The sequence below is a fragment of the Anser cygnoides genome, chromosome 24 (genome assembly GCF_040182565.1).
Source record: "Anser cygnoides isolate HZ-2024a breed goose chromosome 24, Taihu_goose_T2T_genome, whole genome shotgun sequence".
Lineage (NCBI taxonomy): Eukaryota > Metazoa > Chordata > Aves > Anseriformes > Anatidae > Anser > Anser cygnoides.
Genome location: NC_089896.1, coordinates 7,062,231 through 7,082,174, shown reverse-complemented (window position 1 = coordinate 7,082,174; position 19,944 = coordinate 7,062,231). Strand labels below are relative to the sequence as shown.

Sequence of the window (19,944 nt, the reverse complement as noted above, 5' to 3'; positions counted from 1 at the left end):
CGGGGGGGGCGATGCTGCCCGGCCGGGGGGGGGCGGGCGGGGACCCCTCAGCGCGGGGTCTGCCCACCCTGACACCTCAAACCTCCCCTTCCCAGGCCAGCGCTGGGCATCGGGGGGGGGGGGTGGCTCAGCGAGAGCCCCCCCCGTGCCCCTGCCCCCCGCCCCAGCGTCCCCACGGGTGCAGTTTGGGGGGCGGGGGGGGGGGGGCACACCGCCCTGCCCGCGGGGCCCGATCCGGCTGCGGCCGAGGTGCGCTCAAACAGCCCCGAGCACCGGGAAACGGGGGATTCTCTGGGGCCACGCACCCCACGGCACACACACACACATCCCCCGAGGGCACGGCCCCCCCCGAGGGCACGGCCCCCCCCCGTGGGCAGGGCCCCCCGGGCCGTGCCGGTGCCGCCCGCAGCCGCTGGGGGAAGCTGCAGCCCTTCGCATCCGGCTGCGGGGCCGGGCGGGGGGGGCTTGAGGGGCCCGGGAGGCACCGGGCAGCGGCGGGGGGGGGACAACAAGAGTGGGGTCTCGCTACGACAGCGGGGAGCGGGAGCGGCCCCCCCGGGCTGCCCGGTGTCAGCCCCTCCGGGTGCCGCAGCCGCCGCCCCGCGGGGACCCACAGCCCCCGGCCCCGGCCCGTGCCGAGGGGCCAAATCCTGCCCCCCCCCGGCGGGGATCCAGCCCCGGACACACCGGGATGCTGCATCTGGCCGCGGGGGGGTCCCAGCCCTGCCGGCCCGGGGGCAGCGGGTGAGGGGTCCCTGCAGCCGCGTACACACACAGAGCTGCAGAGACTGGGGGCTTTGTGACCCCCCCGCGCTCCTTGTCCGGGGCAGGGCCGGGGTGGGGGGCACCGAGGCGGGGAAGGGCAGAGCCCCCGTGTGCCCCCGCAGCCCCGGGGGGGGACCGGGACCGGGACAGCCCCGGCTGGAGGCAGATGTGTCCCGTCCCCCCCCCCCCCCGAGGGGCCGCTGGCAGAGGGGTGGGGGCGGCTCCGGCCACAGCCACGGGAACGCTCCGCGCCTGGCGCTGCAAACCCGCGGGGGGGGGGGGGGCGGGTCCCCGGCAGCCTGCAGCCCCCGGCCGTGCCCAGCGCGACCCCCGGGGCTGGCCCCGGCCCCCCCCCCCCAAGGCGCTCCAGGGGAAGGGGCTGTAGGGGGGAGCAGCCACCCCCGGGCCGATGGGTGCGGGCCGAGCCGGGGGGCTCTGCTCCAGGATGGGGGGGCTCTGCTCCAGGATGGGGGCTCTGCTCCAGGATGGGGGGGCTCTACTCCGCGCTGGGGGCCCCGCAGGCACCCCCCCGCCCCGCCGCTGGAGCACGGCCGGACCCAGCACCCCCGCGGCCCCCTGCCAGCACCCCCCGGCGGCCCAGACCCGCCCCCCCCAGCATCCCAGTGCCAGTTTCTCCTCCCAGCATCCCAGTACGCCCCCCCAGTAACCCACCCCGCCGCCCCCCCACTGATTGACAGCGCTCCCAGCCAATGGGCAGGCGGTACCGCGGGGGGGGGGCGGGCGGCCCGCGGCTACAAGAGGGGCGGGAGCGGCGCGGGGCAGGGCCGGGGGCTGCAGCGCGGCCCCTCCGGTACCGGCACCGGCACCGCTCCCGCCCGGCGCCGCCGCCCGCCAGGTAAGGGCCGTCGGGCCTGGGAGCCGCTCCCCCGGGGCGGGACGGGGCTGCCGTCGGGGCCGGGAGCCGCTTCCCTCCCGCCGTCGGTGCCCCCGGGACGGGGCAAGCGGCGGGGAGCAGCGCTGCCCCCGGACCCGGCTCCGGAGCGTGTCGGGGCCGGAGCCCCCCTCCGAGTACCCCTGCCCCAGCCCGGCCGCCCCGTCCATCCCCAGGGCCCTGCGCCCTGCTCCCTCCTTGGGGTGCTGATGTGGGGTGCCCTGCACGGCCAGGGTGTCGGCCTGGGGGGCATCCTTAGCGGCCCCCCTCTGCCCTCTTCTGGGACCAGCAGCCAGTGGCCACGATGGTACCGGTACGGTGAGAGGAGGGGGTCGGGTCGGGTCAGGGGTGCCAGGGCCCTTCTGGCCCCAGCTGCTGTCTCCTGGTCTGGCACGGTCTGTGTGGGCTCCTGTGCGGGATGGGTGCTCAGGGTCCGTGGCCCACAGGAGCCTTTGTGTCCTGGCCTCTTTGGGGGCTTCACTTGCAGGATAAGGAGCTCCTGAGGGGCCATGCTTCTGGCAAAGGTCCTCCTCGCTGTTCCCTCCTGGGAAAAGGAGCCTCTTGCAGCTCTTGTGTGGCTGAGAGCGCACGGGGAGGGCACGAGCATGGCACACCGCGGGGATTAGTCAGTCCCTGGGGCAGGGCTGTGGTGCCAGGAAGGCTGGTGCAGCTCCGCAGCCGTGCCGGGGGTCTCAGGGGAAGCGCTGAGCTTCGTGGGCGTCCGGACGCTTCCTTGGCTCTGGCTGCCGAGGGGCGGTGGGTTCAGCGCTGCCGCGGGCGGTGACAGATGCTGGTGGGATGCTGGGGCAGGAAGCAGCCTCTGCCTGCGGCGTTTGCTGGGAGCGGGGCTGGCAGGGAAGGCGAGGAGCCTGGATCATTGTGGGGGGAGGCTTGTGCCCATCCCAGGGCACCCCCAGGTACCGCAAGCCCACGTGGCCAGGAAATCATATGTGCAAAGGGCAATTGGGCTTGGTCGGCCTCCAGGTGAACTTCTCCTCAACTTTATGGAGAGAAGCTCCGGGAGCTCTCAGCAAACCATCTGCTGCTCGGGCTGAGTGGCGCCGGCAGCCAAGGCTGCGTGGGAGCGGGCACAGCGCGTATCGGAGCCGCTCCGCCTGCTGCCCACGCAGCCACAGGCTCAGCAGCACCCCGCTGCACCGCGGGCAGCCCCAGGGCCAGGGTGTGAGGCTGCGGAGCTGCCCCTCACCGAGGGTCAGGCACCAGCGGCCAGCTGGGTGCTGCAGGCTGGATGGTGCTGGTGAGGTTTTTCCCTGCTTTAATGCCACAGCAGGGACTGGTCCCCACCCTTTATACATCACATGCCCCTCTCCTGCTGTGCAGAGACTTGTGATGTCTCTGTCCCATCCTTAGAGAGGGTGCCCGCTCCGTCGTGGCCTGGTAGAGCACGCAGGGAGCTATTCTGGGTGTCAGTTGCTGAGTGTTTTCCTGCAGCCTGAAGGGGGGACTGGAGGTGATGCCATGGCTGTGCTAGGGGGCTGCCGTTGGGCAGCTCCTGCATCAAGGGCCACAGCTGAGCATGGGTGCTGAGCCCAGCCCTGGTGCTGTGGTCGCTGTTGTGGCATTGGGCAGTGAGCAGATGCCTGCAACCAGGTGGGTCTGCTCCGCTGTAGGGCAGCACGCGGGGCTGGCCAGCTGCTGGAGCAGTGCAGGACCCAGGATCACGGCCGGCCCCGTGCCGGCACGCAGGAGCCCCACGTTTCCCCTGCCAGGTGCAGCCATGGGCAAGCACAGCAGCAAGCTGGCCCCGGAGATGCTGGATGACCTGGTGAGGAGCACAGAGTTCAGCGAGCAGGAGCTGAAGCAGTGGTACAAGGGATTCCTGAAGGACTGTCCCACTGGCATCCTCAACCTGGAGGAGTTCCAGCAGCTCTACATCAAGGTGGGCTTGGGCTGGGGACCTGCACGCTGCCTGCGGGGCTGGAGCACCCACCCTGCTGGGGCAAGGATGCAGCTCCCTGCAGAGCAGCCTCTGCACCGAGCTCCCCTCCCCGTTTCGATCTCTCTCTCCTCTCCTCCCCGCAGTTTTTTCCCTACGGAGATGCCTCCAAGTTCGCCCAGCACGCTTTCCGCACCTTTGACAAGAACGGCGATGGGACCATCGATTTCCGGGAGTTCATCTGTGCCCTGTCTGTCACCTCCAGGGGGACCTTTGAGCAGAAACTCAACTGGGCCTTTGAGATGTACGACCTGGATGGGGATGGGATGATCACACGCCTGGAGATGCTGGAGATCATTGAGGTACTGGCGCTTAAATAAGTGGGGGTAGCTTGCGTTGTTCCAGGCTTTTCACTGGTATTGAGCCCACCAAAGAATGGGTTTTCCTGTCCAAAGCCTTGTCTGAAATGCCCACGGGTGTAGCTGTGCAGGGCACAGAGTGGCAGCAGTCCTGTCCCTGCCTTGTCCTGGCACCTTCTGCCCACCCAACGTCCCCCCTCTGGTGCTTTGCTCCTCTCCTCGCTGCAGGCCATTTACAAGATGGTGGGGACTGTGATCATGATGCGGATGAACCAAGACGGGCTGACGCCCCAGCAGCGCGTTGACAAGATCTTCACTAAGATGGACAAGGACAAGGATGACCAGATCTCCCTGGAGGAGTTCAAGGAGGCAGCAAAGAGCGACCCCTCCATCGTCCTCCTCCTGCAGTGCGACATGCAGAAGTAGGGCCCCGAGGGCTCCCGGCTGGACGGGCTGCAGCCACCCATGCTCCCTGTGACAGTTTCCATCCCCACTTTCTGCTGAGCGCCCTGTGCCTGCTTGGCCCCAGGTGTGACCCACACTCTGTCCCTGCTGCCACCCCTCTGCCTCCGCTCCTGGCCACATCAGTGGCTGCGTCTCTCCCTCGATGGGCAGAGCCTGCCCTGGGCACTGCTGGCTTGAGGTGCCCCCAAACCAGACCTCTCCCATCCTGGAGCTGGACTCCCTGAGGCTGATGGCGAGGTCCCAGCTCCCTGGGCCGGTTGCCCCCATGCCCCTGCTGCTCGCTGCCTGCTCTCCCCACTGCTCCGCCTGGCCCGGTTCCTGATCCCGTCTGAGAGCAGCTCTTTGCACTGACCCCATCGCTCGTGGTGCCTCCAGGGAGGCTGAAGGCTCCGGGTCCTGTCCCTGCTCTCTCCTCTGCTGGCAGCTCCCCGTGGGGCTGTCTGGGGGCTCGGGGCTGGCCCCAGGGAGCTGCAGCCCCTGCTCCCTCTGCCCAGCTTTAGCTTCTCTGCTGCTGCTTCTGCTGCTGGGAATGGCCAGGGCTGGTGAGGGGACTTGAGAAAGAGCAGAAGTGTCCAGGTCCACCCTTGGACATGGCCGGCGTCTGATCCCAGAAGGCACCTTCCATCCCATCACCTGTGGGAGCTGGTAGGGACAGCGGGGGACCACCAAAACTGCCCTGCTGGTATTTGGGGTGCCTGTGGAGTTTCTGGCCTTTCTGACAAGGGAAGTGCTGCCTGCTGTTCCAGCCTGCTGCCCCTGTCCCTCCTGCCCAGGACAGGAATGTTGTCAGGGTGTTCAGTCTGTACGTCGTGGTGTTGACGTCTGTAATGTCTGTTAGGAGACTGTGGACTTGGTATCTATTTTTTTTATGGAAAAATAAAATGTCCCCTGAGTGTGGTGTTCCCCTGAATGGCTTACTGGGAGGCAGCTGGCTCCTGCAGCTGTGGGTGAAACAGGACGGGAACATTTCCCCTGAGCATCGCTTGTGGGGCTCACCTTGAGCCTGTGACACCCAGGAGATGGAGGGGGTCTGCCTGGGGAGCCTTGAAGATGGATGAAAAGGTAACCCCTCAGCTGTGAAGGCAGCTTTGGGGGAGGGAATAACGTAATCCTGCAGGAGGGGGGTAGGAACAGGGATCCCCGGCCCTGAACTAGGTCTCCCCTGTCCTCCAGGAGCTGGACCCTGGCTGCCCCTTCATTCAGGGGCACAGCCGGGGGGAGCTGGTAGTTGTGTCCTGGGCCCATCCTGGTGTCATCCACCCCTGGGACCTGCTGTTGCTGCACGTCTCTTCCACCCCCATCCTCCTGTCACATTTTTTTCCTCTGGCCTTTCTTCTCCAGCAGCAGCCTGCAGAGATAGGGCCTGTTGCCGAGGATCTCGCACCGGCTTTAAACACCTCTCTGTGTTTAACGGGGCGAGTTTGGCTCCTGCTGGGCCTGCAGGCACGCTGCTCCTTCCACCCTGTGCAACGCCTGCATCCCCTGCGTCCTGAGCAGGCAGAGGGAGGGTGCTGGGGCAGCGCCTGGGGACTGCCGGGGGTGCTGGGGGGCAGCTCCGCGCACCTGGGCTTTGGCTGCCGTGTGTGCAGCAGAGCGGGGCTGCGCGCTGGGGGAGGACGGGTCCCGGAGCCTGGGCCTGTGCCAGGGCTGCCGTGTGGAAAGGGCAGGAGCTGGAGCTCGAGAGGGGGCTCCCAGAATAGCCGCCGCGATCCCGGGCTGCAAAGCTCCTGCTTCCCTTGGTGTCACCCGCGAGGAAGCTCCGGTATTTGCTGGGGAGACCCGCGGGGGCCGTGGGGAAACGGAGCGTTTGACGGGGACGGAGCGATGCTGGGCTCTGAGCCCCCGGCCGAGCGCTGAGCCCAGGGGCTGGGCTCGGTGCTGCCCCGGGCAGGGGAACGGCTGCGGGGGGGGGGCCGGGGCAGACCGCGGGGATCTCCCCGGGGGGGCCCTCGGCTGCTGCCCGCGGCTCCTGCGGCAGGCGGAGAGCCCCGGGCTCGGCGTGGAGCCTCGGCGGGCACCCGCGGCGCCCCCCGGTGCGCGCCCCCGTGCCGCTGCTCGCCCCTCCGCGACCCCCCCCGGCCCCGTCCCTGCCCGCCCGGGGGCTGCCGGTGCCCCGGGGCGGCTGCGGGGCGCCCCCGCCCGGCCGTTACCGGGGACCGGGGGGGTGCGGGGCGGCGGCGGGCCCGGTGCCGAAGAGGTTAAGCCGCGGCCCGGTGGGTTGGAGCCCGGAGCTCCGCGGGCCGCCCTATAAAAGCGCCCCGCCGGCAGCGCCCGGTGCGCACGGAGCCGCCGCGCCATGGAGCCGCCGGGCACCGCCGGGGCACCGGGCGCGGCGGGGCGGCCCTGGGAGGACGCCAAGGCTTTCTACGACAACCTCGCCCCCAAGAAGAAACCCAAATCGGTGAGAGCCCCGCGCTGCGGCCCCGCCGCCGAGGGAGCCCCCGGCCCGGGGAGGGGGGCGGCTGCCCGAGACCCCCCGGGTGCCGTGCTCCCCTAGGGTGGGTGCTGTGCTCCCCTGCATGCCCTGTCTCCTCCAGCCCCCTCTCCCCTTCAGATCCCCCTCCGAGTGCCCCATCTCCTCCATGTCCCCCTCCGAGCACCACCCTCTCCTCCAGGTCCCCTGCGGTCCTTGGGTGCCCTGTCTCCTGCAGGTGCCCTGGGCTCCACCTGGGTCTCTCTGGTTTTCATTTGATCCCCTCCCAGGAGGTCGTCTCCCTAGGGGTCCTGGGGGAAGCCCTGGCTGTCTCCAGGTGCCCCCCCTCCTTCGTGGCATCCCTGCGTTGCCCTTGGCTGCCTGGGGTCTCTCCAGAGCCCCCGATCCCCCCGGGTTCCTGCATGTCCCCGGACTGTCCCTGTGTCTCCCCAGGGCTGAGACGTCCTTGTGGAGCTGCTTGGTGCCCACGAGCTGCCTGTCCCCTGTGCCCAGCTGCTGGCCAGGGGCAGGAGGTGGCCGTGGCAGAGCAGGGGGACAGCCCAGGGCCCGAATCCCTGCCTGGGGGCTCTGGTCCCACCCCAGCGGGCTCCCCCACTCTGGGAGATTAGAGCAAAGCCTGCGTTATCTAACCAGAGCTGAGCCCTGCTGCATTTAAAAATGGGAGCTCTGGAAGCGCTGCCGTGTCTCAGAATAGCCGTGGCAGCGCTGTGCTGGCAGCCTGGCGAGGTGGCCGCGGGCTGGCCCTGGCCCCGCTGCCTGTGAGCTGCGGGCACTGGAGTGTGGGGCAGTGCTGGAGCCACTGCCACGGGGCCTGGGGCACGCAGGGCCTGTCGTGGTGAGGCTCCGTGAGGGGGGAACCCCAGTGAGGGGAGCTGGCCAGGAGGCTGCTCTGCAGCCCCCAAGTGGGGGCACCCCCCTGCTTCCCCGCGGGGGACCCCCGGTCCTGTACCCACTGCAAACCATCCGTGCTGTCACCTCGCCCTGCCCCTGGGACAGGGGCAGCCTGGCATGGTGGGGGGATGCGGCTGGTTGTCTGCCACACCATGCTCTCAGCCTCCTGCAGGTGTTTGCCCGAGCTCTTCCTCTCCTGGCAGCACGCTCGACGCCCACCATGTCCGTCTCTGCTGTGTGTGTGGGGAAACTGAGGCACGGGGCTGTGGTGTGGTTTGCTCTCGTAGCAAACCAGTGGCAAAGCCAGGATCCAGGCGCTCAGGCCCCGAGGTTGGGCTGTGCCCCCCATCGGTGTGGGGCTGGGGCCGATGCCCGCACCCTTCCCCGGGGCAGGCTGCGTCCCCGTGCCCGCGGCCAGGCAGCTCGGCTGCCCTCGCACACAGCTGGGCTGCCCGGCCCTGCCAGGCAGCTGTCATGCCCCGTGATGGACAGCTGCAGAGCACTTTTCTGCATTATAAATAATGTGTTTTGAAAACTCAGAAACATCCCAGCCATTGCCCTGAACTTTAATCTGATCCTGAGCAGGGGGCTTGCAGCTCCCAGGGCTTCCCTGTGCCTGCGGGAAATGAGGTTGCTACTGTCCGTCTGTGCCCTTGTGGGTGCTTCTGGGTCTGTCTGTCCTCGGCTGGGTCTGTCCGTCCTTGTCTGGGTGTCTCCACAGCCAGGGCAGGTGCTGGTGTGGGAGCAGGAGCAAGCCAGAGCTGCTGCTTCCTGCAGGTGGGCTGGCAGGAGGCAGGGTGATTTGGGGCATGTGTTTGGGAGCACGTTCCTGGCTGGGGAACGGGCTAACACAGCATCCCCAGAGCCCGGGGGGCTCCCTGCTTTGCTGGGGTCTCTGCTCTTCCCGCTCCCTGGCTCCCATGCCTGCTCCAGCCTCGCTCCTGCCAGCTGGGGGAGGTCAGCAGTGAGACTTGTCACTCTTCAGCAATGTGGAAAATGTCCCCCAGCATCTCCAGTGACACCGTGTGGGGAGGAGAGGCCAGGCTGGTGGGAGCTGCGCTTTGCTGCTCCCCTTCTCCGGGTGCCCCTCGTCCCCTGGCCCGCCAGGCCCCTGTGCCCACGGGGACCCGTCCGGCTCAGCGGGGTGCCTCCTGTGCTGGGCTCTCCATAGGCGTTGGGTGCAGTGACTTTTGGGACGCTTTAGCTAGCGAGGAGACCTGTGCTTGACCCTGGACCTCCTCCCTTTCTGTGTCCAAGTTTAACACCAAATTTCACCTCCAAGCTTTGAATTTCGCCACAAGGTCTTCTGCAGGAGCCAGCCCAGAGCCACCAGCATCCCTCCAGGCTTTTGGGCAGAGGTGTGTCCCGCAGGATCAGCCCCAGGCGGTGCAGAATTACCTGCTGCACCAGGCTGCAGGCTGGGGTCTGCCTGGCCTCTGGGGGTGGCAGGGGGAGCTGCCGGTGTTGGGGACACGGGGGGCACCTGCAGCTCTTGAGTGGGAGGGCACGGCTCCGCTGCATGGCCTGGGAACGTGTGGGATTTCCAAATGTCTGTCTCTAATCCCTGGGGGGCTGCTCAGGATTTACATGCGATTAGGAGGGCGATTTAAAGGCCTGCCAGCTGTTGGGTCTGCGGAGGAAAACGTGGCGTTTCCGCTCACTGCAGAACACACCTCTGTCAAAAGCGAAGCGTTTGGGGTTGGGGTGGGTTTGGTGCTCTGTGGAGCTGGAGTGTGCTGGGAGGTCACTTATGTCTGGGATGGGGTTTGGACCTTGGGGACCGCCTGGAGGTCGCACCAAGGGCTGGGCTGTCAGCATGGGTCCCTCCTGTCCAGGCTGAGCCCAGAGGTGCACCTGGGGTTATGGTGGGACCTCCCCCCTGCCATCCTGCTCACACCTCTGTTAAACACCTCAATCATCTCTTGGGGGAGCTTTAGGACAGGGCTGGATGTGGCCTCCCATGGGAAGGGAAGAGGGGAGAGGAGCTGACCCTGAATCCCCAGGCACAATTTCAGCTGGATTCGGCTGAGCAGAGCCCCACAGCCGCTTCCTGGGGGTTTTGTGGGGCGATGGGCTGCAACCAGCCTTGGCTGACCTTGGGTGCTGCTCTGAGGGCACTTGGGGTGCCCAAACCTGCCGGAGCTGGAGGCTCTGTTGGGATGGAGCCCTGTGCAGGCTCCACGAGCCTCATGGGACTAAACGTAGCCCAGCAAGGGCTGCAGGATGTGCACGCTTTCTATTAAACTGGAGCGTATTTTCTCCTAGAACTGTGGAGTTTCACAGGCAAAATGGGGGTTGTTGGGTCGTTCACAGAGCTCTGGTGGAGGAGTTGAGGTGCAGTAGTTCCCATAGTGCCGTGACTTCCTAAAAGCCACTTCTTGAACGTGGTAATGACCATCTGCAGTAACAGCGGGGATGGAGAAGCATCCAAACAACCTCGAGGAGGGAACGCTTCCAGATGAAATCTCCACTTCAAAGAAATGTCAGAATGCATCTCCCCTCCTTGCAGAGCAGAATTGCCTTATTCCCTAGCAGTCAGCATTTCCCAGAGCGCAGCAGGGCTGCTGGAGCTGCGAGCTGCACTGGCGCCTGGCTGAGGCTTTCCTGCAGAAAGTGCTCAAAGGGGCAAATCTTCCTCCGCAGGCACGAGCAGGATCCGGCAGGTCCCGTTCCCAAAGGCTTCCCGCCTGCAGGCGGCTGGGGCTCCGGCAGCCCACGCCGGGGCAGAGGAAGGCCCCGAGCTCACGGTTATTTTTATTGCTGCGTTTATTACCTCTTAAATTAACCTCCTGGAGGCTTGTGCCTTTACATGGCAGGGAAGGGACCTTGAGCAGCCTGCTGCCATTGCGCAAGGTGCCTGCGCTCTTGGCACCACCGCTGCAAGGTGTGTGCAGCGTGATGCAGCTTCGGGCCGGGCACCCGGGGGCCCTGCACACAGGTCTCGCCCCCCAACACGCCTGGGTGCTGTGTGTGCCACTGACCTGCTGTCGGTGCTGGGCTGGCAGGGCAGGAGGCGCTGCCCTGCCACCAGGAGTGAACCTCTCCTTACCCAGAGAGACTGTGGGAGCGGCCGTGCTCCTTGCTGAAGGCTAATGGCCGGATGCCCCAAAGCCTTTAGTGGTTATTAATATTAATATTTTCAGGTAATAAATGGCCCATGACACCGGAGTTATTAATTAATGAGGTAGAGTGCTGAGACTTGGCCCAGGACCAGTTAATAGCTAACACCCACCAGGCAGCTGAGTGTGAGGTGGGGTTGATACGCACCTGGGAGTGATGCTGGTGCTGCTCTGCTCCCATGTTTGCTAGAATAACCCTGCGTGTCCCGGGGGTTGTTCCTAGAATCACAGATCATTCAGGTTGGAAAAGACCTCTAAGGTCATCTAGTCCAACCTTTATCCTAGTACTGACAAGTCCACCACTAAATCATGCTCCTGAGTTCTACATCTACATGTTTCTTGAAGACTTCCAGGGATGGTGGCGGCTATTCCAAGGCTGCAAAACCTTTTCAGTACAGAAACTTCTCCTAAAATCCAACCTAAAAGCTGGGGGGGTGGGGGGGGAAAGCTGCTTTGGGGAAAAAAAAACCACCTGCTTTCCCAAAAGAGCTGGTTCAAAAGGGGATCTTATTTCTCTACAAGGGTCCCTCTGGTCACGGTGATGTTCTCAGGCTGAGCTAATCTGTATCTGGTCCTAATCGCCCACTGCTTAATCTGCTTGTTGGGGATTTTGGGTACTGATGCGGCTTCGGAGAGGCGTCAACCACGCTGCAGGGCTGGCCCCGGGCGCTGCCAGTGGGGCGGCGCGGTGCTGGGAATGGCACGGGGCTGCTGTGACTCACTGCTGGGCGCGTCTGCGCTGGGCAGGATCGGCAGAGCCAGCGTGGGGCAGAGCAAGCCCCGGGGCAGGCCCAGCCCTGCGGGGAGAGAAGGTCCCCAGTGCGGATGGGGCAGCTCGTCCTTGCCAGGCTGCTGTTCTTGCAAAGCCCAGCCCTACGCAGGGTGGGAGCTTGAACTTTGGAGCACCTGGGTGTGCGGAGCAGGCTGGCGAAGGCACCCTCCACCTCCGGGCAAGCGGCATCGCTGGGGGATTACTCACAGGCAATGTGCTGCGTGATCCTGGAAATCACGGAGGAGCTGAGGGCAAGGTGTTTCCGCAGTGCTGACGGCCTGGATTTCACGGGCTCCCTGTGGGGATGCCCCCGAGCACCCCAAGCCGCTCTCAGCAGCAGGGCTGCCCCTGCTGCCCTCCCGTCCTGGGATCTGCTCTGCTGGCAGATGGATTTTTGCTGGCCGTCAGTAATGAACTGGCTTTCAGACTGCAAGTGGTGATGGGGATTAACGCCCTCCAAGGGGAGAGGGAGGACAGGCAGGGGTCAAGAGGAGACTGACTTTTGTGGTGCCCCCCTCTGGCTGCCAAGTCCCACCGATGGCCCCTTCTTGACTTGGGTGGATTTTGGATCAAGTGCACGAACATTAATAATAATGACTCATAAATCATTGCTCGCACCACCTGTTTGTCATGTTTCCACCCACAATAACTATATCGAGTGTGTTTATACGCTCAGCTGGCATGGGCTGTTTGTCACATCTGGATAGCAGCATGGGAGTGCGGATCTTGCCGAGCCGCAGTGTGTGGTTTTTCCTGGCTGGAGGGAAAAAGCCACACAAATTCCTTCTGCGCGGGGTCAAGTGGTTCTCCCGGGGCGGTGCCTTGGGTCTGGATGTGTCCCAGGAGCTTGTTTGCCATGGGAGAGCTTGAGCATGGTGCAAGCCTCAGAAAAGGGGCCTCAGGTATCCGAATGTGTGGGGACAGTGTGTCAGGGCATATCCAGGGCTTCTCCCCTGGAGCAGGGAAGATGAGGGCGCCAGCTGCCTGGTCAGTGCAGCCGTCCCAAAGAGGATGTGCTGTCCTGGTGAGGGCTGGCCGCTGCCTCCGGGTGGGGGGGCCGTCAGCGTGGGCTGCCCCCCAGTCTCACCATTTCCACGCAGCCAAAGCCCGAGAATGCCATCACCATTGCGGTGTCGTCGCGGGCGCTTTTCCGCATGGAGGAGGAGCAGAAGATTTACAAGGAGCAAGGGGTGGAGGCCTACGTGAAATACCAGCTGGACCATGAGAACGAGCCCTTCCTCCCCGGGGCTGCCTTCCCCTTCGTCAAGGTGAGCGTCTGCCCGCGTAAGCTGAACCTGACCCACGAGTTTTGGGGTGAGGGGGCACCGCAGGGTGCTGCACATGCAGAAGGGATGGGAATTGAGGGATGTACCCGCAGAGCAAACAGTGCGGATAAACCTCCTGGCAAGGATGTGCTGCTTCCTGGGCTGGGGAAACGCTGAATGTTCCAGATTGGCCAACGAGCCCGAGAATTGAAGAAATCATCTCTTTGGATCATATCTAAAGCTTCCATTTAGGGAATTCTCATCTCGCTCTCTGACAATGAAATTGGCTGAATTTAGTCTTGCTACAGAGTTGGCCAGTTTCTAATTTTGACATGTTGAAATGAGATATTTAAAATTTTAAATACGTTTTTCAATTTCTGCCCCAGTTCTGCTGGATTTGGTGCAGTTTCTTCTGCTGGCCCTCACTGGAGCGATCTCTCACCTTTTCCCGATGAATAAGCAAATCCACTTGGTGGGGCGAGACATATTCTTTTCCTGATTGCTTGAAAAACACTTCTCTGTAACTCTGAGCTAATGCAATCTCATCTCCTAACAGAAACTCGAAGCTTGTTGTGTTAGGCAGTAGAAGGGTGGCTGTGTGTTTTTTCCCCAATGCAGCCCCTTTTTTCCCAGCTGAAGCCGCTCGCTGGTGTCCGCGCAGCTCGGGGCGCAGCTGGGGCAGGTCCCTGGTTTCGGTGAACACGAGTTGTGCTCGGTGAGGAGGGCGGCAGGGCCGTGCCCGGGGCTCGCTGACCCTCCCTGTCCCTGGGTGCTGCAGGCGCTGGAAGCGGTGAACACACAGCTGCGCGAGCTCTACCCCGACAGCGAGGAGCTCTTCGACATCGTCCTCATGACCAACAACCATGCCCAGGTCGGGGTGCGGCTGATCAACAGCATCAACCACTACGGTGAGCTCAGCGCAAAGCATCCGTCGTGCAGGTGCTGCCAGATTTTTGGTGGGGTATTGTGGCTGGGCAGCGGGTTAAGGAGATGCTTTCTCCTATCTCTTCCACCAAACTGTGTGCTGAGCCCGCTCCTCCCAATCTTTCTGGGCTCTGAGTGGAAGCTGGCACTTCTTGGGGGGCGGCTGGGCTCACCCCGCTGTCCACCTGCCCTCAGATCTGTTCATCGAGAGGTTCTGCATGACGGGAGGGAACAGCCCCATCTGTTACCTCAAGGCTTACCACACCAACCTCTACCTCTCCTCCGACGCCGAGAAAGTGAGTGGGGCCATTGAAGAGGGTGAGTCTGGGGTCCAGCCTGGGGGTTGGGGGGGATGCCCAGAGCCCACAGGGGTTGGTGCCAGGAGTGATAGCTCCAGTGTCCCCGTGTCGATGTGCAGGTGGGGCGGCTTTCCCACATCCCATCAAGGAGGGGATGTCCTTGATGCTCCAAAGAGCCTCCAGTTTCCACGGGAATAAGGCTTTCCTTGGGCTCTACAGCTCTTCTGGTGCAAAGGCGCTGTCTTCCCTCTTTAGTTCTTGCATGCAAAGTGAGGCCTGTCATTTCAGTACTTGTTTTTGCTGTGAAAGGTCTCAGGGCCAAGCTGCAGGCGCTGTTTGGTGCGTGCATTTCCTCTCTGTGTTTGCTTGCAGCCTGTTGTGTTTTGCTCTGCTCCTCAACAGACGAGCGGTGTGGCTGGGTCCTCGGGTAACAGTCACCTCTCACCTTGCGCTTCGTGTCCCCAGGGATTGCCGCGGCCACCATCTTCAGCCCCAGCAAAGATCTGGAGGTGTCGGAGAACCAGCTGCGGGTGGCATTTGACGGCGACGCCGTGCTCTTCTCGGATGAGTCGGAGCAGATCGTGAAGGCTCACGGCCTGGATATGTTCTTTGAGCATGAAAAGGCTCACGAGAACAAGCCTCTGGCACAGGTAGTGCTGGGCGTCCTGGCATGGTGCAGCCAGAAAAGCCTCTGGGGGAGAGGCAGCCCGCAGGGATGGCTGCACCGTGGGGAATGTGCCGGGGCTGGCGTGTGGAACGTGGCGTGCGGTGGGCCAGCAGCCTGGCGCTGCCAGATTCAGGCTGCGGGATGGCTCCGGCTGCCCCCTCAGTGCCACTTCTGAGGGCCTGTGGGGAGAAGGGCTTGGCCAGCGCGCCCGGCCCCGGTGGGACTGGGTGCTGGAAGCAGGGGTCGGCACGGAGGTCTCGGAGTGACGGCTTCCCTTTGCTCCGGCAGGGACCCCTGAAGGGCTTCCTGGAGGCCCTGGGGAAGCTGCAGAAGAAGTTCTATTCCAAGGGGCTGAGGATGGAGTGTCCCATTCGCACCTACCTGGTGACAGCCCGGAGCGCCGCCAGCTCGGGAGCCCGGGCCCTAAAGACTCTCCGCAGCTGGGGCCTGGAGACGGACGAGGCGCTGTTCCTGGCCGGGGCTCCCAAGGGGCCGCTGCTGAAGAAGATCCGGCCTCACATCTTCTTCGACGACCAGATGTTCCACGTGGAGGGAGCCAAGGAGATGGGCACCGTCGCTGCCCACGTCCCCTACGGCGTCGCCCAGAAGCACAAGCGGCCGGCGCAGGAGAAGCAGCCCCAGAACAGCAAGTAGGGCGGCCGGCACGGCGCGGGCGCCCCGAGCAGCAGGCGTGGAGCTGGGCTGCGCTCGGCCGGGCCGATCCCGGTGGGAGCCCGGTGCAGGCGCAGGCGGAGGAGGAGGCTGCCGCAGCCTCCTTTAGCCTTGGTGTTTTTGCAGTGTCGTGACGTTGTCCCCTTCCTCGTGGTGCCTCCCGCGAGGCGCTTCCCCGTTCGTCTGCACTTGCTTCAGGCAGCGTCTCTCGAGGACGGGTCTTGGTTTTTGTGCGCTGCTCATGCTGGGCAGGTTTAACCTTATTGACTGTTCTTCAAACCCCAGGTGATTTTCAAAACCTTTGATTTAAAGAGCAAATGTTCAGGCTAAACTGTTGAACTGGAAAGTTAGGAGCACAAAAAAAAAAACACCTTTCTTGCAGCTTTGAAGCAAAATACTGTCCCTTTTCTCTAAAGAGAACCCCAAAGTTTGTTCCCTTGCTGGGAAACCTAAGGTATATCCAGCACCTGCTCCCTAAGGAGAAAACCTCACGTGTCTTTGTCCTTCCACCAAGGTTTTGTCAGCTGCACAGCTTTTCTTTCATACACTGGAATTTGGAAAAATAGAAACAAACATATATTTAAAAAAACCCACACTTATCTGCTTGGAGCTTTGGGCCAGCGTACCATTGGCCCAGGTTTTTAAATGTGGGTTCCACAGTTGGATGAGTTGGCACTTAAAAAAACCATCTCAGTAAGACATCCAAAGCCCAGCTCTTGTGTGTGCCTTCCAGGGTCTGCAGACACATGCCTAGGGCTTGAGTTAAGGTAAAAGCAGGCCCCAATATATTAGGGACATCATTTGAAGTCCATTTAGATAAATCTGCAGAGAATTTCAGCCTTGGGGGTTTAATTAAAGGATTTTTTTCACCTCTCTAAGCTGAGCCCATAGGAGTTGGTAATCTTTTTCTCCTCAGCTTCTTAAAACCTCTGGTGTTTCCTAAAATAGACACCTCTGCTCGTGATGCTGTGAGAAAGAACCAAATCTCTGATTAAAAATCAGGAAACCAATTGGAGTGCTACTCCAAAATCCGTGTGAAAATCACACTGACATTACTGCACAAAGCCATGTCCCGAAGGACACACTCAGGATGGAAATGTAAAGAATACCACTTTTGTGTTTTGCTTTATTATTATTATTTTTAATTCTTCAAGGCAGAGCATGCCATGGTTGGGCACAAAGGGTGCCCAGGGGTATCAGATAGTAGTTTCAGTTGCTTCCAACTTTGCAAACACCAATTCCGTGGGCTGAAGTTTTCCCAGGTATATGTCTGCCCCTGGCTTGACTTTGCTTCAGCTAAAAGAGCTCAGCCTTTCCCAGCAGTGAGGCTGGAGTGGTGGTTATTGCACTTCTGACAAATACCCCCCCAAGCTAACGATGCCCTCATTGGCCCTGCAGACTGTTTTCTCATTGCACTAAGTCCTGCTCAAGCAGTGAAAAACAAATTGCACTTTTCCACTCCCGAACTCCTTCACCTTGACAGACTGTTATTTGTCACACCTGGGTGACAAACGCCTCAGAGGAAGGTCTGAAATCCAAACAAAAAGAAGTCTTGAAAGAAATGAGTATTGCAGTTACACATCTGTTAATATACAGGTCTATAAAAAGGTCCTGTTTTTTTTTTTTAATGTGAACCCCAGATATTGGGATCTGAATGGTATCTTGCAGTCCTTTTTGGCAGAGGCAGGGGATAACAGCCTGGCCTCCCAGTAAACATTTCCAAGGTGTTTCCTGAAGATCCCGTTTTGGAAGCCTGGCCAAGCTCAGCTCGCAGAGGCTCCTGCCAGACCGGGAGGTGACGTTGCGAAGGGAACGGCATCACCAGTGAGCCCTTGAGAGGCAAGGCAGGGTGCTGGTGGGATGGGATGGGAGGGGATGGGATGGCCTTGGGATGTGCAGGGAGCTGGGCACGAGCCCGAGGGCAGCAGCACGGTGTGGGCAGCTGTGTTAGGGGCTTAGGGCCAGCCTGCTGCCAGGGCAGCTCAGGGGCTGCTGGGGGACACAGGGCTCGGGAATGCTCCCGAGGTGAGATGAGCCGCCTTCGCACCTTCTGCATCCCTCTTGCACTGGGAGGATTTTAGGATTTTCCCTTCCCACGACGGCTGCTCCGTTCGCTTTCATCCATGTGGCTTCCAACATGTTTTTCCTCCTCCACCACTGACTGGCGGGCGTGGATTTGCTGCTCGTGTCTGTCCTCGTGTGCCCATCCGTGCCATCTGCTGGGGCTGGGGAGCGATGCAGCCCCCGGGGCTGGCTGTGTGTCTGACCGCCGGTGCGGCTGTGCCTTTTGTTCCGTGCTGGCCAACAAATGGACTTCCCTGCTGCATGTCACTGCTGCGAGTTTCACCTCATTGTTCTCCAGTGTTTTTTCTTGTAAACGAGCTGCCATGATAATGAAACCCCTTTGGGTGTTTTTCTGTAATAAACTGTGTTGGTCCCAGCCCGACTTTATTGCCCTTCTCACAATGGGTATTTTGGCTCCCTGGTACAGGCAGCAAGAATCTGGGGTCCCTGCCTGGGACCTCCCAGGCTTTATGGTGAAGGGATGGGGGTGATTAGAAGAAAAAGGGACTTAACGGAATTCAGAAAATGTAACAAAAGCAGCTACCTGGGAGCTGGAGACTGCTGGGAGAGGTGGGATTCCAAGGCAGAGAGATGTGCTGTGAAACCTCCCTCTGCTTCGTGAACGGGCTTTTATTGAAACCAGGACTAGTGACGAAGTCCTGGATAAAAATACAATTTGGCAAAAGACTTTTGTCAACTTGATCTTCTCCCAGCCAACAGGTGGGAGGCAGCAAAAGCTTTTTAGAAGAGATTTATTGCTGCTGAAGTACCGGGTTTATCCGAATAGCGACACTGCAGTTCTGATGTTAGCTCCTCTCCGCCAATAAAGAGAACAGATGGGTTAAGGGGAAGCAACAAATTCTCCATCCCTCACCAAATATAGCTAAGGAATGTCCGTAGGCCCCAGGGCAGCATCTCTGCATGGCCCTCAGCAGAGTGTTCCTGAGCAGACATGTTTGCTGGGGGCGCTTTCCCTGTGCCCACCCTCAGTTCTGCCCCTTCTTCCTCCAGCTGCCCGGAGGGAAAATCAAACTCCATCACCAGTAAGTCCCACATTGCACCAACAGAAGCCCAGGGGCCCACCCAGCCCAGAGAGGTCGGGATGTCCATGCAGATGCCAGGAGCTGGCTCTGACGTCCGTGCAAAGGCCACCCAGAGCTCCCGGGGACCAGCATGAGCCGCGGAGCCCCATGGAGAGACACGGGCCAGTGCTGGGCAGGGAGTGAAGGGGGAGGTTTTATCATTGGTGTGCTGCCAGCCTGAGTTTTTGTTTCTGTTGCCTGTTTTCTGAGATTTTTCCTTCATCAGGCATCGAAGGGCTTTGCAGTGAGAGTGCTTTAAAATAAAGGACATGGAGGAGGAGAAAGCGGAGGCAGAACTGATGGAGAATTATGCTGCCTCTCAGCTATTGTCAGCGCAGATGTTCACAAGGTAATCTTGGCCGTCGAGCAGTAAGAACTGCTTTTCGTGGCAAGCCCGCGATTTAACCCCGAGAACTTGTGGGGCCAGTAGGTGAGGGTGTGATGCCCCGATGACAAGCTGCATGGCAGGGCGGTTGGGCAGAGTGCAGGTAGGGCAGGTCCTGACACCTCCCTGCCTCAGTTTCCCCCATCACTGTAACAGAGCTCAGAATTATCCAGTGGTAACATCAGGTCTGGAGGGTGACTCCTGCTCCTTGCAGAAGAAAAGCAGAAATCCAGGAGTACTCCTAAGTGCAGTGAAACCCCATTTCCCTATGGTGATGCCTGCGTGCCCCCTGGCGTGCAGGGGCCATGCAAACGCAGGGTTGTCCCCGCAGTGCTGGCAGGGACAGGCTGCACTGGCAGGACTGCACCTCGTCCCTGCAGTGCACGTCATTTATGTCCTTTCTGGAGCACAGAATAGGAGCCAACACATGCGGTCAGGGGCCTGCAGCCATCGCCGGAGAGTAAAATGTCAGGGCAGGGGAGCCGGTGACAGGATGACAGAAACACCCGGCGCTGGAAGAATAGATTAGAGGACCTGGCGGCAGGAGAACAAGCAAAGGGCACTCGCTATCAGTGCTTGTGGGGCTGTGCCAGGATTTGGATGGCCTGATCATCTCGTTCCTTCGACACCGCTATTTATAGCAGTGTTTGCTGATGCCTCTGTCACCGGAGCCTAAAATGGTTTCTCCGAGCGGTGCTGGGGCGGCTGGACCGAGCCGCCTGTGCCGGGGAGGCCACCAACGAAGCAGTGACTCAAAGGGAACGCGTGCGAGCTGCTTCTCGCCCCGCTGACGGAGGAGGCCGCCTCTCCCTCTGCCAGGAGGCAGCCCCGCGCCCGCTGGCTCCCTGCAGCATGCAGCGAGCGTTCCTGCTAAATCCGTGGCCCCTGGCAGGAGGCCTCGGTGGGGCACGGGGGTCACTCTCTGCTGCTCCTGCTGCCCCCAGACTGGGCTCATCCAGGTGTGGAGCCTGACAGTGGGCTCAGCTCATCGC

At 61.8% G+C, this 19,944-nt stretch overlaps 2 protein-coding genes across 3 annotated transcripts; both read left to right on the top strand.

Moving 5' to 3' along the window:
- Positions 1-1,517: 1,517 nt before the first annotated feature.
- Positions 1,518-5,272, top strand: HPCAL4 (hippocalcin like 4). 2 transcript variants are annotated; one of them, XM_048049571.2, is made up of 4 exons: positions 1,518-1,621; positions 3,289-3,557; positions 3,701-3,916; positions 4,142-5,272. In XM_048049571.2, the coding sequence occupies exons 2-4, from the start codon at positions 3,396-3,398 to the stop codon at positions 4,337-4,339; spliced, it is 576 nt and encodes a 191-aa protein (XP_047905528.1). In that variant the 5' UTR covers positions 1,518-1,621; positions 3,289-3,395; the 3' UTR covers positions 4,340-5,272. The 2 variants fall into 2 exon arrangements, with proteins under 2 accessions (XP_047905528.1, XP_047905529.1); XM_048049572.2 differs by having other exon boundaries at positions 1,519-1,621; positions 3,388-3,557.
- Positions 5,273-6,565: 1,293 nt separating this feature from the next.
- NT5C1A (5'-nucleotidase, cytosolic IA) lies at positions 6,566-17,861 on the top strand. The gene is made up of 6 exons (XM_048049557.2): positions 6,566-6,779; positions 12,695-12,862; positions 13,638-13,767; positions 13,979-14,101; positions 14,548-14,732; positions 15,038-17,861. Exons 1-6 carry the CDS (start codon positions 6,675-6,677, stop codon positions 15,401-15,403), a joined length of 1,077 nt encoding a protein of 358 aa, XP_047905514.1. The 5' UTR covers positions 6,566-6,674; the 3' UTR covers positions 15,404-17,861.
- The last annotated feature ends 2,083 nt before the right edge of the window (positions 17,862-19,944 follow it).